This window comes from Choloepus didactylus, chromosome 15 (genome assembly GCF_015220235.1).
Source record: "Choloepus didactylus isolate mChoDid1 chromosome 15, mChoDid1.pri, whole genome shotgun sequence".
NCBI lineage: Eukaryota > Metazoa > Chordata > Mammalia > Pilosa > Megalonychidae > Choloepus > Choloepus didactylus.
The window spans coordinates 71,524,967-71,543,004 of NC_051321.1; the positions used below are offsets into that span (position 1 = coordinate 71,524,967).

The 18,038-nt window shown below is 38.9% G+C and overlaps 1 protein-coding gene across 3 annotated transcripts in view; it reads left to right on the forward strand.

Annotated features, from left to right (window-relative positions):
• The first annotated feature begins 1,546 nt into the window (after positions 1-1,546).
• The window catches only part of SAMD8 (sterile alpha motif domain containing 8), a 91,424-nt gene continuing 74,932 nt past the window's right edge, over positions 1,547-18,038 (forward strand). For 2 of the 3 annotated variants that reach the window (XM_037804232.1, XM_037804235.1), the window contains exon 1: positions 1,547-1,752. In XM_037804232.1, the coding sequence (XP_037660160.1) occupies positions 1,579-1,752 (174 nt within the window). In that variant the 5' untranslated portion in view covers positions 1,547-1,578. The remainder of the gene's footprint in view (positions 1,753-18,038) is intronic. The other variant, XM_037804233.1, reaches the window with a different exon arrangement.

An 18,038-nucleotide genomic window follows, 5' to 3' on the forward strand; every position in this document is an offset into this window, starting at 1 on the left:
AACTGTGAGAACATGGAATCAGATAGACCTGTGCAAGTCACTTTACCTCTCTCAACCTCAGTTTCTTCATCTGTAAAGTAAGGATAATTACACCATCTCAGAGAATTGTGAGAATTACAAGAAACAAAGGTTGTGCTGTGTCTAACACATAGAAGGTGCTTAAGAAACATTTGTTAATTTATAGGTTTAGAGCTCATCATAAGACTCTTTGGTTCTGAAGCCTGAATTAGAGATCCAGGGTGGAGAGGATGTGGCTGGCTTCAAGGATGAATGATAGAAAAGGCTCTGCAAGTCTGGGTGAGCCACAAACTGAGTGGACCCTTATGCTGGTTGGATGAGCCTCTGGATTATGGGGTTCAGGGACAGTTTCCTGGGTTATAGAGTCTGATAAATGTGGAGAAGTGGCATGGAGGGCCCCATCTAAAGGCTGCCTGCAGGGTTCATGGAGGAAAGTTCAAACAATGGCCTTGTAATGGAGATGGCTGATTTCTCAAGAGAGAAGGCTGAAGGGGCTTTGTATATCAAAGAGGGAGAAGGTAGATGAATGTTGCCCTAGACTTTGAAGAGCTAAAGAGCTTGACTGTCATCAGAAACACTGAGGGGGAGAGCGGTGGAGGTGGAAGGGAGACTCCGGCCCTATATGGGCTTTTGGCCCCAGGATAGAGAGAGAACGGTCTGCCTTGTAGACAGGAGAGAGGACTTGTTTGCAGAAGAGATGAGATGTCTTGCCAGCTCTCAGAGGCCCTGATGGCTGGGAGGGGTACAAGCTGCAGTGGGAAGGAATACCAGTTTTCTCTAACCTCAAGTGCAGGTTGAAGTGAAAGGGCACACCAGGGCATCCCATGAAGCAATCTGCACTTATGTCCACCTGAGCACCTGCTCCCACCCCCATTGGAGCCACCGAGGTCTGCCCTGCACTGTGTGGGGAGCAGGGCCAAGGCCGGACTTGGTTTAGGCCAATTCTAGGCCTGGGTTAGGAGGAGGCCTTCACTAATGGTGGGGTTGTATTGTGAAGTGAGAAGCGGGTGCAGAGTTCTGAAGTTAGACTTGGGTTGGAATACCAGTTTTGGCATATATGAACTGCAGGACCTCAGGCAAGTTTCCTGGACTTTCTGCATGATAGTACCTTCCTGGCAGCGTTGTCACAAAGATTAAATGATATATTAATATGGCATTCAGAATAGGGACTGTCAGACAGTAAAGGTGCGAGAAATGGTAACAACTGCCACTGGGGCTTGGCTCTTGGAGAGGACTTGGCTCCCTCCAAAGGAATTAGGGTAGTCTCTAGTCCCTTGGCCTCTTTTACGAATCCCACGGGCCCCGCCCCATCTCCACTAACCCCTTCCCTTCCTTTCCCTTCTCTTCCGTCCTCTCGCTTTGACCTCAGGCCTGATACGTGCGATCTTGGGCCCCCCGGGCTCGGGTTCGCCTTCTCGCTTTCCCCTCTCCGGCCCATCTTAAACCCCGCGTCCCTTCCGGTTTTGGCCCCGCCCCTCCGCCGGTAGGGCGCCGCCTCCCGAAGCAGTTCCGGTTCGGATTGGAGCTGCGGCCGGGGCGGCGGTGACAGGGGCCGCGGCGATGCCTGCGCGCAGCCGCCACCGCCCCCGCCTTCACCCCGGCTCCCCACCCCGGGCTCCACCCCCGCCGCTCCAAGCGCTTCACGCCGGCGAGGTCCGGAGGGCCCCGGACTCCGACGGCGGCACGGACGCCGACTCGGAGGTGGGTCCGGGGTGTACGGCTCCGACCGCGGAGGTGAGCGGAAGCTGAGGCCGGGCAGAGGGGGTTTGGGGGGCATCTGCTGCCTAGGGTGGGTGAAGATCAGGATTGGGGCTGCGGCTGCAGAGGCACAGGGATCCGGAGGGGTCACGAGGAGACGTTTGGGAGAGCCTGGCGAGGCAGCTCTAGATTCGTAGAATGGAATCTGAGGGAAATGGAGGTTGTTGAGCCGAGGGGCCTGAGGGGGTGACGCTGACCCGAGGCTGAGGGGGAGATAGAAGATGTAGCCTTGAAGGGGCAAGGGTTTGGAGGCTTTTAAAGGCAGGGTGGTGAGGGAAGAAGATCGAACGGGTCCGGTGGGAATGTGGAACCGGAGGAAGAGATGCTCCGTGAATTGGCAGTGGGGGTAAGGGATCGGAGGATGTCACCACATGGCGAGGGAGAGAGAGCGGGATTGGGATCGACCCAGCGCTGGACTGACCAGATGTCTGACCACAGTGGGGGTGGTGGCAATGGAGGGCAGCATTTAGGTTCGACTGGAGGGAGAGGGGTCTTGGGTGGGAAGTCATCCAGCCTAAGGGGTTGAGGGCATTGACAGTGAGAAATGTGGTCAAGTAAGAAAAGGAGGCCTTGGAGATCTAATTTGAGGGGTTGGTATTTTCATGGGTGTCTTTCAAAGCGTCGAAGATCACTAGAGCAGTAGACTTGGACACTTGGGTTTTACAGGTATTCAGTATTGACTGGTTTTATTCTCAGAGCTTGAGATGACACATGTAATTACCACTGTCAAAATAATGGTCAATACAGGTTTCTGGGTTAAGAGGTTACATAAAACTAGATGTGAAACAATCACAGTCCCAAGAGTCAACCAAATCTTCCTCTCACTGACAATTCCACGATTGGAGTTATCTCTTAAACATTGGGGGAATACTTTTGACAGATTTGCAGGCCCAATATTCAAATGCAGTTTTGCAGATGTAGTACGAATAATATTTTTGAGCTGTGTGATCTAGAAAAATAAGGTTGGAGGTTGCTTGTAGTTTGCTGCTAACAGAACTGGAATAGGTGGGGTTACACAGATGCTTTTTATGAAGGATATAGTACCAAAAGCATAATTGTGCCATAAAAATTATGATTGCAATGTTTATATTCACTTCAGTAGAAATAAATTATTTTCCTTTTGTAAATTGTTGAATTGTAACACATTGTCATTTCAAAACAAACTGTTAATCACATGTATTCTATTGTAAATGGATCGCTACAGTTTAATCTTACTGAGATGACAATTTACTGATTGCCACAAGGTTTTAAATTTAGTTTATGTGTATAGACTACATGTTATATCTTCATGTGCTCTGTGAAACAGGAATTATTCTTCAAAAGAGAGGTGAATTCTTTGCTTTTGCTTTGCCAAAAGATTAACTTCCTTTTCTTTAACTTAAAAAAAAGACTTTTAATTGAAGAAGTGTATGCAGTATTACTGTTGTTTATTTATGTTTCTGTTTTCCCTCACCAGACTGAGATCCTCTAGAGACCTTCATACTTATCTTTGAATAAAAGTCTTGACATGTAAAAGTTTGCCGAAATACAAGAACTCTCTATTAAGGTTACATGTTAATGTTATTAAAAGATTAAAAAGAGAGCTGTTAGATAGAGTTGAACGGTTAATTTATTAGCTTGCCTAATAGTTCTTTTATTTTTGTTTCTTCTTGATAGTTAACATAGCCACTTAGTTGTAAAGAGAATCTGTTTTATGGTAGAGCAATTTCTCTAAGAAAAGAAGATCTCTGTTACTCCGAGAAACTATCAAGGCTGCGATGGCAGAACATGCAGGCATATTTAGATAAATTAATTTTGATTTCAGTAGCATCTACCCTTTTGGCAAAGACTCTTCACATTGCACAACTGCTTGTAATAATTTTATTCCATTAATAACTGGATCCTCAATGCTTTTTCAAACTTTATCACATCTGTTTGAGAGACATTTTCGTGACTTTTCTTAGAATTGAAATTTGAAATGTAATTTGTAAAACTGTTGAAGCACAGATATTCTATCGAACTTTTTTTTGTTTTTTGTCTTATAGAAACAACCATATTAACTAGCTGTTCTTTAAAGGTTTTTACCTCCAGGTCTGCTATAATGTGTGGTGTTAATAGTTTGGCTTACCTAACACAGCCATTAACTTATGAATGGAAATCTTCCCTGTCTTCAGATTCTACTCCCTTCATTCTTCATGAGGTGATGAATTGTTAGTGAGCATTGAAGTCACTTTTAAAATTTAAAGCCTCTGTAGCTTTGATTCTTTTTGAACATCAAACTGGCTTATATGAAATATGAATACAATTATATATTCTGCTGAATTATTTATGAAGCTCTTTTGAAAAATTGTGGTATTTGGTAGAAAAATACAATATGAGCCCATTGTAATTCTTTTACTGGGTTCAGGATATAGAGAAAAACTGTGTGATCTATGCCCAGATTAAGTGTATGAGCCCATTGTAATTCTTTTACTGGGTTCAGGATATAGAGAAAAACTGTGTCATCTATGCCCAGATTAAGTGTTTTACTTTTTGCAAAGATTTGCAAAGATTGGGAAGGACTTAATTTTTTCACTTTTCTCTCCTGTGCTCATATTTGTTTGCAAATAAGATTGTGTTACTTATTTACAAAATAAGATAAATGCTTTATCTTTAATTTTTGCTTGCATGTAGTTATTAGAACTCTTGAAACCCTGTCTTGTATTTTTTCCTCTGAGGATTTGATGTAACACATTGAGGGGTTATAGCAGGGCAAGAACAGAGTCATTTGACTAAAGATGTCATCATGTCTTGTGGTTCTCTTGGCCTTGAGAAATCAGGAAGTTAACTACAAATAGAAAAGCATGGCCTGGCACACTTGGAGAACAAATCAGTGTTTACATGCTGCCTCTGCTGCTACCTGGGAGTTTGCCACATGAATGTGTAGCTAGGGATTTGAGACAGATTGTGGTATGAATATGCCCACACCTCCTTGTCCCCTACACAGAGCACCACCATCATTAGCTCTTCAACCTAACGCCTCTGCTGAGTTTAGTGACTTCCCGTGCTGAAATGCTCTGTTACTTTACTGTACAGTGAACCCTTCCAGTTACATAGTCACTTCAGTGTAGAATGTAACATAATGTGAATCGATCTTGGCTCTTGCTTAGGATGATAGAAGCTAGGAGAACCACCGTGTTTCACCATAAAACAGAGTTTTATGGTAAGTGCCCCAAAAGGGTGTCGTGGGGCAGTGAACTATATTTGTATTTGTCTTAAGTTTTTATTATGGGTTAGTTAAGCTTATAAATTGTGGCAGAGGACAAGAGAAGGTGATAATGTAAGTAGTTATCTTGATACTCTTTTTTTTTTTCTGTTCTCTTGGAATTCTTGGCAGTTAAGAAATTACAGCAGGAGATGACAACATGGATTCTGCTGATTTAGGGTCTTCCCATAGGTTAAACTGTGTCACTGAGTTATTGGGAATGCCAGCAAATTGGCCCTAGTTTGGAACTTTGAAGCTAGTTAAATTAATATCAGTTTCATCAGTAAAATATTGGCATGAAAATCAAAGATTACCAAAACCACACATTAAAATGTGGGTCCAAATCCAATACATTTTCACAATATTGTAATGGGGTTTGAAGTCTTGAGCCAGTTTCTCAAATTCCATTATGTTGATTGGATTTTGAGGATGGATGTAGGATATTTAAAAGTAAATATTTTATCAATCAACATATCAAACCTCTAGCCTGCCCAAATAATAGTTTAGTGATTAGAATAAAAGTTAGAATTTTATATACTTGGCTTCTTTAACTGTCAATTAAATTTACCACAAAACTTTGATCATTGTGTAAAAATTGATTTTTGCTGTTACTGAAGATATAAACTGGGCAGTGGTATCTGTCAATTTCTTATTCATAGAGCTGAGACAGTTCTGGATGTGGTACAGAATTAGGTGCAACTTGATAGGAGGCTTAGTTTACAGGTAAGTTGGAACCAGGAAAGGTTTGTGTTGTTTAGTACATGTGATAACTTTTCTCTGAGTAGTATATAAGAGCGCATGGTCAGTGCGGCAAATAATGTCCCAGAACTGAAGTGCAGCCAAGAGAACAGTGATGTAACTAAGGAGGCAATTTAATTTCTTCACATATGCTGCTCAGATTCCACTGCTCTGAAGTGGGACAGAACAAAACAGTAGAAAACCACTGCTAGAGAGTTTCAAAAATGGATGATAGGAAAAAGGCACCCACTGTTCTTTTTTACTTTAATTGTTCTTTTTCACTTTAATTTTTATTCTTATTACTTTTGTGTGGTAATGAAAATGTTCAAAAATTAATTTTGGTGATGAATGCACAACTATATAATGGTACTGTGAACAATTGAATGTACGCTTTGTATGACTGCATGGTATGTGAATATATTTCAATAAAATTGAATTTAAAAAAATGGATGATAGGAATTGTTCAGGATCTTTGAAACTGTTCTTTACCCTATGTTTTGTAGTTATATCAAATTTTGCAGTGCCTTGTGCTTACTAATAAAAACTAAAATTTCTGTTGATAAATATAAAGGAAAAGGAATCATTTTTTGTTTGCTCACTGAAAAGATTTCCGTTTAGCATTAAGAATAAAAAAACGGGACTAAAAAAAGCTGGATAATCCCAGATACGATAAACTGCAGAGCTGTTGATCACAAAGTTTGGCCTTAAATATCCAAAGAAATCCCTATCCTCCAAATTGCAGTTTAGGCTTTTTGTTTTCTTAAGAATTGCTTTTACGCTTCCGTTTATGGATCTATAAACTGGTGTAATTTTTCTCTATTGTGTGCGTATTAGGTAAGTTTTATTAGGTGAAATTGGATTTATACCTTCTTTAGCATGAGTACAACTATAATGTATAATTGGTCTAAGGAAACTATCAACACTAACTTTATAAAAAAGATTTTATCTCTTCCCCCTCTTTTGCTTTGGGATCTGGATTTTATTTTTTAGGTTTTATACATCACTTGAAAACAATAACTTTTTCAAGTGTTTACTGTATCCTAATGATTTAAGTAATAACTTCCACAACAGCACACTTTGTACTTATGAATTCTTTTGTCAGGTGTTCTAAATTCCCTTAGGGGCATTTGAATGTATGGCTTTTAAATATTACCACAGAATTTAGAGATAGAGGACAATTGCTTCACACAACAAAATACCCAATATATTGGAATATTAAACACATACACACAATTAAGTGAAAGTATAAGAAAAATCCAGCATATTTCAAACACTATAACTATCATCTGAACATGGACGTTGATTCTGTAAAATTAAAAAGATAGAGAGTAAAGTTTCATTATGTCGGTACCTCCTGTATATTCTAAAGATTGCCTAAGAATAAATTAGAAAGCCGTTTGGTCTCTCGTGTGTTGGTGTAATTAACCACAGTGGAATAGTTTGCATCTTTCCCATCACAATTACCTGTCACTTTAGGAAGTTTCTCGATTTCTTACCAAACTATTAAACTACATACATGCTTTTAGATATCAATAATCAATTACATCAACCTATGACATACTTAAAAAAGAAAGTTCCTGTGTGGTGTGCCCCTGCTGAATACTTTTATTTAGTTAAATGTGATAATAAATAAGTCTTTATATAAGAAACCCACATTGATATGTAGAATTTTGCATTGGTGAATGGGAATTGTTACTCTTCAGTTTTCATTAGTTGAGTGTGTTGTATTGTTGCTGAAAGGTAATTCAATCCTGAATTTAACAGTTCTATTCAAATACTTGTATTTATTTTGTGTTGAAGATTTCAAGAGTTAGGAGTTTCTCTTGTGTAATGGGTTTCACTATTTATTGAGTATTTTAATGATTTAATTTCAGGCACATTGTGCAGCAAAAAGGGGAGTTGATGATGATGGCAAAAGTAGCTTACATTTATTGAGCACTTTCTATTTGCCAAACGTTGTATTATTCCATGTAATCCTTACAGTAAGCCTCCGTATGAAATAGGTGCTAGTATTCTCCCCGTTTTACAGATAGAGACATTGAGGGCTGAGGAGGCTGCAGTAACTTTGGCAATGTCACAAAGCTCTAAATGGTTAATCCAGGATTTGAACCTAGACAGTTAGATTCCAGAGCCAGCGTTCTTAACTACTGTGCTTTCTGGGTTTTATTTCAGGTTTTGTTTCAGCATATCTGAAATTAATTTAACTCTCTAGCATTGTTTCTTTAGTCGTAAATTGAGGGAATAGTACTAGATCTCCTAGGTCACTTCCAGTTCTAATATTGTAAGAATTCTGTCATCCTGATTTATACAATGTGATGTGTTTATTTTTTGGATTGTGTACCTCAGTTTGTAATCTCTTGATTCCTTAAAGTATAAAGGTTAAGTCGTGTTCCAGAGTCACACTGTTGTTAGGCGATAGAGCTTGACCTGTAATCAAGTCTTCTTTTGGGCTTCTTGGTCTTGCTGGTTGCTTCACTCTTTCCTACCTTTTATTTAGGGTGTATGTGTATACATGGGTTAATAATAACTGTATTAAATCGGTTTTCTTAATTTTCTAGTCTCGTGTGCATCATAAAGAAAGAAATAATATTGTTTTCATTTTCTTAAAAAACCTTCCCCCTCTTAATGCCAAATATTACATGCTTATTTTTTAAAATATAGAAATTTTAGAAATATTTAATGTTGAGAATCAAAGAGTCCACCTAAGGAGTAACTATTAGTAGTTATATATATATATTTATATATATCATTCTGCTCCTTTTTTAATTTTTAGAACTTTTTATTTTGAAATAGTTAGAGATTCACAGGAAGGTGCAGAGATAGTACTGAGAGGTTTCATGTACCCTTCACATAGTTTCCTGCAGCAGTTACGTCTTACCTAATTATAGTACAGTATCAAAACCAGGACATCCCTCCAATGTGTGTGTATAACTCTGTATCATTTTATCATTGTAGATTTGTGTAACCATGGCTCAATCAAGATTCAGAACTATTTCATCACTAAAAGGATCTCCCTCATGCTACCCCTTTGTAATTAACCTTACCCCATACCATCTGTGACTACTGGCAACTGATAACCTGTTTTCCAACTTTATAATTTTGTCATTTTGAGAATCTTTTATAAATGAAATCATAGAGCATGTGACCTTTTGAGATTGGCTTTTTTTTTTTTACCTGGTATTATGCCATTGAGACCCATTTAGGTTACTGCCTGTATCAATATTAATTTTGTATTGCTGAGTAATATTCCATGGTATGAATGTACCACTGAATGTTTAACTGTTCACATATTGGGGATATTTTGGTTGTTCACAGGTTTTAGCTATTACAGGTAATGCTGCTATGAACATTTGTGTATAGATTTTTGTGTGGACATAAATTTACTTTTCTCTGGGATAAATGCCCAGGAGTACAACTGCTGGGCCATATGATAAGTGGATGTTTAGTTCTTAAAGAAGCAGCCAAACTGTATTCCCGCATGGCTGTGCAATTTTACATTCCCACCAGCAACATGTGAGAAATTCAGTTTGCTCTGCATACTTGCCAAAATTTGCTATTGTCACAATTTTTAATTTTAGCTGTTCTAGTAGATGTGTAGTGATACCTCATCATCTTAATTTGCATTTCCTTAATGGCTAGTGATGTTGAATATCTTCTCATGTTGAATATCTTCTCATTTGCCATTTGTTTATTTTCTTTGGTGACATGTCCCTTTGTGTCTTTTGCACAATGTTTTGTTTGTTTTTAATTCAGTTTTATTGAGATATATTCACATACCATACAATCAGCCATGATGTACAATCAGCTGTTCACAGTACCATCATATAGTTGTGCATTCATCACCCCAACCTATTTTTGAACATTTTCCTTACACCAGAAAGAATAAAAATAAGAATAAAAAATAAAAGTAAGAAAGAACACCCAAATCAACCCCCCCATCCCACTACATCTTTCATTTAGCTTTTGTCCCCATTTTTCTACTCATCCTTCCATACACTGGATAAAGGGAGTGTGACCCACAGATTTTCACAATCACACCATCACCCCATGTAAGCTACATAGTTATACAGTCATCTTCAAGAATCAAGGCTACTGGTTTGTAGCTTGATAGTTCCATGTTATTTACTTCTAGCTATTCCAATATACTAACACCTAAAAAGGGATATCTAGATAGTGCATAAGAATGCCCACCAGAGTGACCTCTTGACTCCATTTGAAATCTCTCAGCCACTGAAACTTTATTTTGTTTCATTTTGCTCCCCCCTTTTGGTCAAGAAGATGTTCTCAATCCCATGATGCTGGATCCAGGCTCATCCCCAGGGGTCATAAAAGTTTTTAATTTTGATGAAGTACAATTTATCTGTTTTTTGTTTTGTTTTTTTTTTTTTAAATGGATTGTGCTTTTGGCTGTCATGTCTAAGAAATCTTCACCAAGCCCTAGGTCTCTGAGATTTACTGCTAATTTATCATCTAAGAGTTTTGTAGTTTTTGTAGTTTTACTTTTTACATTTAAATCCTGATCCACTTTAAATTAATTTTTACATAATGTGTCTGATTTAGTTAAGATTTGTTTGTTTGTTTATTTATTTATTTATTTATTTATTTTTGCCTATGGATATCCAGTTGCTCTAGCACTATTTTTCAACTATCCCCCTTTGAATTGCTTTCTTACATTTGTCAAAAATTAGTTGTCCATACTCATGTGGGACTATTTCTGGATTCTCTATTCTGTCCCATTATTTATGTGTCTATACTTCCCCCATACCACACAGTCTTTTTTTTTTTTTCCATTTTTATTGAGATTGTTCAGATACCATACAATTATCCAAAGATCCAAAGTGTACAATCACTTGCCCCTGGGTACCCTCATACAGCTGTGCATCCATCACACTTAATTTTTGTTCAATTTTTAGAAACTTTTCATTACTCCAGACAAGAAATAAAGTGAAAGATGAAAAAAGAAAAAAAGAAAAGGAAACTCTAAACCTCCCCTATCCCTAACCAACCCCCCTCAATTGTTGACTCCTAGTATTGGTATAGCATGTTTGTTACTGTTTATGAAAAAATGTTGAAATACTACTAACTGTAGTATATAGTTTGTAATAGGTATATAGTTCTTCCCTATGTGCCCCTCTATTATTAACTTCTAATTGTATTGTCATACATTTGTTCTGGTTCATGAAGTGATTTCTAGTGTTTGTACAGTTGATCATGGACATTGCCCACCATAGGATTCAGTTTTATACATTTCCATCCTTTGACCTCCAACTTTCCTTCTGGTGATATATGTGACTCTGAGCTTCCCCTTTCCACCTCATTCACACACCATTCGGCGCTGTTAGTTATTCTCACATCTTGCTACCAACACCCCTGTTCACTTCCAAACATTTAAGTTCATCCTAATTGAACATTCTGCTCATACTAAGCAAGAGCATCTACATTTCTTCCACAAGGCAGGAGGGAGAGTCAAAGAAGGTAGAGAGGCAAAAGAAAGAGGAAACAAACAAACAAAAAAATGACAGCTAGGAAGCAGCAAAAGGAAAAATAACCTTAAATCAAAGTAGAATAAAGAATCAGACAATACCACCAATGTCAAGTGTCTAACATGCCTCCCCTATCCCCCCCTCTTATCTGCATTCACCTTGGTATATCACCTTTGTTACATTAAAGGAAACATAATACAATGATTCTATTAGTTTCAGTCTCTAGTTTATGCTGATTGCATCCCTCCCCCAATGCCTCCCCATTTTTAACACCTTGCAAGGTTGACATTTGCTTGTTCTCCCTCGTAAAAAACATATTTGTACATTTTATCACAATTGTTGAATACTCTAGATTTCACCAAGTTACACAGTCCCAGTCGTTATCTTTCCTCCTTTCTGGTGGTGTCTCACATGCTCCCCATCTTCCTCTCTCAACCGTATTCATAGTTACCTTTGTTCAGTGTACTTACATTGTTGTGCTACCATCTCCCAAAATTGTGTTCCAAACCACACACTCCTGTCTTCTATCACCCTGTAGTGCTCCCTTTAGTATTTCCTGTAGGGCAGGTGTCTTGTTCACAAAGTCTCTCATTGTCTGTTTGTCAGAAAATATTTTGAGCTCTCCCTCATATTTGAAGGACAGCTTTGCTGGATACAGGATTCTTGGTTGGTGGTTTTTCTCTTTCAGTATCTTAAATATATCACACCACTTCCTTCTGGCCTCCATGGTTTCTGCTGAGAGATCTGCACTTAGTCTTATTAAGCTTCCTTTGTATGTAATGGATTGCTTTTCTCTTGCTGCTTTCAGGATTCTCTCTTTGTCTTTGACATTTGATAATCTGATTATTAAGTGTCTTGGCGTAGGCCTATTCATATCTCTTCTGTTTGGAGTATGCTGCGCTTCTTGGATCTGTAATTTTATGTCTTTCATAAGAGATGGGAAATTTTCATTAATTATTTCCTCTATTATTGCTTCTGCCCCCTTTCCCTTCTCTTCTCCTTCTGGGACACCAATGATACGTACATTATTGTACTTTGTTTCATCCTTGAGTCCCCGGAGACATTGCTCATATTTTTTCATTCTTTTCTCCATCTGCTCCTTTGTGTGTAGGCTTTCAGGTGTTTTGTTCTCCAGTTCCTGAGTGTTTTCTTCTGCCTCTTGAGATCTGCTGTTGTATGTTTCCATTGTGTCTTTCATCTCTTGTGTTGTGACTTTCATTTCCATAGATTCTACTAGCAGGTTTTTTGAACTTTTGATTTCTGCCGTATACATGTCCAGTTCTTCCTTTACAGCCTCTATCTCTTTTGCAATATCTTCTCTAAACTTTTTGAATTGATTAAGCATTAGTTGTTTAAATTCCTGTATCTCAGTTGAAGTGTACATTTGTTCCTTTGACTGGGCCATAACTTTGTTTTTCTTAGTGTAGGTTGTAATTTTCTGTTGTCTAGGCATGGTTTCCTTGGTTATCCAAATTGGGTTTTTTCAGACCAGAACAGGCTCAGGTCCCAGAGGGAAGAAATATTCAGTATCTGGTTTCCCTGCGGGTGTGTCTTAGAAAATCGCTCCACCCTTTGATGCCTCAGGTCACTGTGCTTTTCTGCCCAGCAGGTGACGCCTGTTAGCCTATAATTCTTGACTGGTGTGAGGAGGTATGGCCATGTTCCCCCAGGCTCTGGGGTCTGGTTCTGAATGGAAAGGGCCCCACCCCTTTCCTCCTAGAGAAGACAGACCCCTCAGGTGGAGGTCATTAGCATTTCAATGGTCTCGCTCTCTGCTTGTGGTGTCTCCACCCTTCCCAGAGTCACAGCCCTGGAAACTGGAAATGACTGGGGCTTTCTCCACTGAGCCAAAAAAGAAACAGGTAGTCCCCTTCAGACCCAGTCCACGGCAACCCTCCGGTTCTCCCAGGCCAGTCCTCACCCAAAGCCTCTGTCTGTTTTTTGGGGCTGCGTACCTGTAGTGAGCAGTTCACACTCGCTACTTCAAACCCCAGTTGGAGCTCAGCTGAGCTGTGTTCGCTTGCTGGGAGAGAGCTTCTCTCTGGCACCACAAGGCTCTGCAGCTCGGGCTATGGGGGGGGGGGGTCTCCCGACCTGGTTCCGCAGGTTTTACTTACAGATTTTATGCTGTGTTCTCAGGCATTCCTCCCAATTCAGGTTGGTGTATGATGAGTGGATGGTCTCGTTTGTCCCCCCACAGTTATTCTGGATTATTTACTAGTTGTTTCTGGTTTTTTGTAGTTGTTCCAGGGGGACTACTTAGCTTCCACTCCTCTCTATGCCGCCATTTTGCCCGACTCCTCACCACACAGTCTTGTTGCTGTTGCTACGTGATTAACAAGTCTTGAAATCGGTTAGAGTGATTTCTCTGACTTTATTCTTATTCTGAATTGTTTTAGCTATTCTAGTTCCTTTGCTTTTCCATATAAATTTTAGAATATTCTTGTCTTTATCTACAAAAAAATCATGCTGTATTTTGATAGGAAGTATGTTAAAACTATACATCAATTAGGGAAGAATTGACATTTGTACTATGTTGAGTCTGCCAATCCATGAACATGGAATATCTCTGCACTTTTTAGGTCTTGTCTGATTCCTTTCATCAGAATTTTGCAATTTCAACATAGAGATCCTGTAGATGTTTTGTTAGATTTACATCTAAGTATTAAATTTTTTGAGCAATTATAGATGGTATTAGAATTTTAATTTTAGTGCCCATGTGTTCATTGCTAGTATGTAGAAGTACAACTGATTTTTCTATGTTGATCTTGGGTCCTACAACTTTTTGAACTTGCTTGTTAGTTCTAGGAGTTTTCTTGTTCGTTTGTTTTTGTAGTTACCTTGGGATTGTTTTATATAGACTGTCATATCACCTGCAAATAGGAATATTTTTATTTCTTTATTTCTAACATGTATACCTTTTATTATCTTGCCTTGCCTTGCCTTGTGCTTGCTAGAGCTTCCAGTATCCTGTTGAATAGCAGTGTTGAAAGTAGACATCCTACCTGTTCTGGATCTTAGGGAGAAACCATTTAGTCTTTCACCTTTAAGTATGATAGCTATAGGTTTTTTGTAGATTTTCTTTTTAAGCAAATCAAGAATGTCCCCTCTGTTCTTAGTTTTCTACAATTTTTATCATGAGTGGGTGTTGGGTTTTGTCAGATGCTTTCTCTGCATCAGTTGACATAATCATGTGATTTTTCTTTTTTAGCTTGTTAACATGGTGGATTACCTTGATTGATTTTCACATATTGAACCATCCTTGCATTCCTAGAAGAAACTCCACTTGGTCATTGTTCCAGTTTGCTAATGCTGCCATTATGCAAAATACCAGAAATGGATTGGCTTTTATAAAGGGTTTTTTTTTTTTTTTTTTTACAAAGTTACAGTCTTAAGGCCATAAAGTGTCCAAGGTAAGGCATCAACAAAAGGGTACCTTCACTGGAGAAAGTCCATTGGCAGCCAGAAAACCTCTGTTAGTGGGAAGGCACGTGGCTGGGGTTAGCTTGCCCCCAGGTTGTGTTTCAAAGTGGCCTTCTCCAAAATGTCAGCGTCAGCTTTCAACAGCTGTCTTCAGAATGTCTCTCTAAGCTGCTTTCAGTACCTTGTTTGTCAGCTTTTTTACATGGCTCCAGTGATTTAATTCAGACCCACCCTGAATGGGTGGGGTAACACCTCCATGGAAATTATCCAATCAAAAGTCTTTCCCACAGTTGATTGAGTCACATCTCCATGGAGACAGTTAGTAGGCTCCAACCTAATCAACACTAATATGTCTGGCCCCACAAGATTACATCAAAGACCATGGCATTTGGGGGGGCATAATACTTCCAAACCAGCACAGTCATGGTGTATAATTCTTTTTAATATATTGCTGAATTCTATTTGCTAATATTTTGTTAAGGATTTTTGCATCTATATTCATGAGGAATATTGGTTAGTAGTTTTTCTTTTTTTGTACTGTCTTTCTCAGGTTTTGGTATCAGAGTAATACTAGCTTCATAAATTGAACTGGGAAGTGTTCCATTCTTTTCTCATTTCTGGAAGAGATTGTGTAGAAGTGGTGTTAATTCTTCTTTAATAGTTTGCTAGAATTCTCCAGCAAAAATGTCTGGGCCTGGAAATTTCTTTTTTGGGAGTTTTATGAATTCAACTTCCTTGATAGTTACAGGGCTATTAAAATTATGTTTCATCCTGGGTAAGTGCTGGTAGTTTGTACTTTTCATGGAATTTCAGCCCATATGCCAAATTAATGTGTGTAGAATTCTCTTATTATCTTTTTGATGTCTGCGGGGTCTTTAGCGATAACCCCTATTTCATTCCTGTCATTAGTAATTTGTATCTTCTCTCTTTTATTCTTGTCACTCTTACTAGAGTTTTGTCTATTTAATAGAGATTCTCAGTGACCTGGCTTTTTGTTTCATTGATTTTCTCTCTTGTTTTTGTTTTCTGTTTCATTGATTTTTGCTCTTTAATTTTTTAATTTCTTCCTTCTGCTTGCTATGGGTTTATTTTGCTCTTCTTTTTCCAGTTTCTTGAGGTGGTAGCTTAGATCCTTGATTTGAGCTTTTCCTCTTTTCTAATATAAACATTTAGTGCTATAGATTTCCATCTCAGCATTGTTCAGCTGTGTCCCTCAAATGTTGAGATATTGTATTTTTTTTTCTCAGTTCATTGTATCTTTTCATTTCCCTTGAGACTTCATCCTTGACATCTGTATTATTTAGAAGTGTGTTCTTTAATTTCCAAGAGTTTGGAGACTTTCCTTTTTTCTTTCATTTTTGATTTCTAGTTTGATTCCATTGTGGACAAAGAACATACTGTGTATGACTTAAATTCTTTCACGTTTGTTGAAGTTATTTTTATGGCCCAGAGTATGGTCTGTCTTGGTATATACTCTGTGGGTACTTGAAAAGAATATGTATTCTGCCGTTGTTGGGTGGAGTGTTCTGTAAGTGTAAATGAGATCCTGTTGGTTGATGGTGTTGTTGAGTTCTTCTATATCTTTGCGATTTTCTGTCTAGTTCTATCAATTGTTGAGAGAGGAGTGTTGAAGTCTCCAACTATAATTGTGGGTTTTTGTTGCTGACAGGGTGGCGCAGGAATGAGACACAGACACAAAGTTAAGAATTAAGGGAGCAGGGGGCCCACTGCATCTCGTGCTAAGTGGACGATAATGCACCTTTGCTCCAGTTATTTATTTCAGAAGATCAGGGAGTATATGCTAAATGCCCTCAGGCTCGGGAGAGCCCACCAGATACCTATGTTTACATCCTGTTGCATATCAGAAGGAACAATCTAGGTTTAGGACAATGGTAAACGTTGCGGTCACAGTCACAAGACACATATCTTTACAGGGCAGGCCCGCACGGCGTTCCATGCAGGCCTGTGGCTTAGCGTTCCAAGCCACCACCCTAGATATGCCTCAGGCAACATGGAAGACCCAGTTTCCCACATGTCCCGCTTTTTGTTTCTTCAATGCAGACAGAATGGACCAAGCAGCTTCTTTCTGCTTTAGTTCTGAGGGGGTTTTTCTCGTGCATCTGAGGACTAAACAAAGACAATGCAAAATTATTAAAATAACCCATATAAGGGGATTTAATCGTTCAAGGCCTTTAGCGATGCTTTGCATAGTTTCAGTTTCAGTAAGAGAACCTGCAGTTTTAGAATATCCAATGTAAGATTATTATAGTGTTCAAGTAAATGTTTTTTAACTTTACTCCAATTAAAAAGTGTGTGATTATATTCATGAGGGGTCACACAAAATGTGGATGTATTCCAGTCACATTTTAACTTAAATTGATAGAATAGATTCTCAACTACTTCTCCTAGAAGAACAGCATTTTCTAGGTCTACAAGGTGAGCAATAACTTCCTTGTCAATTTGTAATTGCTTGCCCCAAGACTTGCTTGCATTCTTGTGCCATTTTTGGACAAATTCAGTGGTATGAATAGATTGATGTAAAGCTGTTCCTGCAACAGCAGCAGTTGTAGCGATGGCTATTTTACCTATAATAAAAGCTATTAATAATCCAAGAAATCTTGTTGTTCTTTTATATACCTTTTCTAAAATTTGTAGTAACATATGCATATCAGGTGATGACTCCCAAGGTTTTTGCTGTGAAACAGGGAGCCATAGACCCTTTCGTCGTCTAAGAACTACAACAGTGATGTTGCTAGAATTTATGGTGTTATTTAAACAAGTATTTAATGAGCAACTCAAGTTGGCCAGACGAGTAATTTCTTTGGTAGTAATGTTAATAGTTAAGTTTCCTACCCAGAACATACAGGGGTCTCTGACACAGGCTTGTATTCCAAAAGTATCTATTTTTGTGAAATAAATATTATGTAAAACTAATAGGAAGCCTCCAAAGTGTATATTGAACATAAGAATGATTTAAAGTAGGTCTAGGTGGAGACCAGCCAACACTGTGCCAAATAATAGGATATTTAGCCTGAGCATAGAGAGAATTAAGCCCAATAAGTGTGATTTCCTGAGTGAGCACATGCTGGAGATACACTCACAGCAACAGCGATAAGAGCCAACATTGCTGCAGTCAGGTTAGGACCTATTACTGGCAGCATGGCTTGCTGGACTTGTTTTTCTGCATCCTGACACAGCTTTTCTATCTGACCCCAAGTTGGATGTTGGGCTTCCCTAGTTCAGGGTGTTGGCCTGATCACTGTCATGTTCAGTGTCAGACCCTGGAACTGCATCACTGGAGGTTCAATGTCCCACAGGAATTTTCTTTTCTTTGCTGGGTTCTTGGTACAGCTTCAGTCGTCGGGCCGGTATCCAAAGTGGTGCTCGTCTGTCAC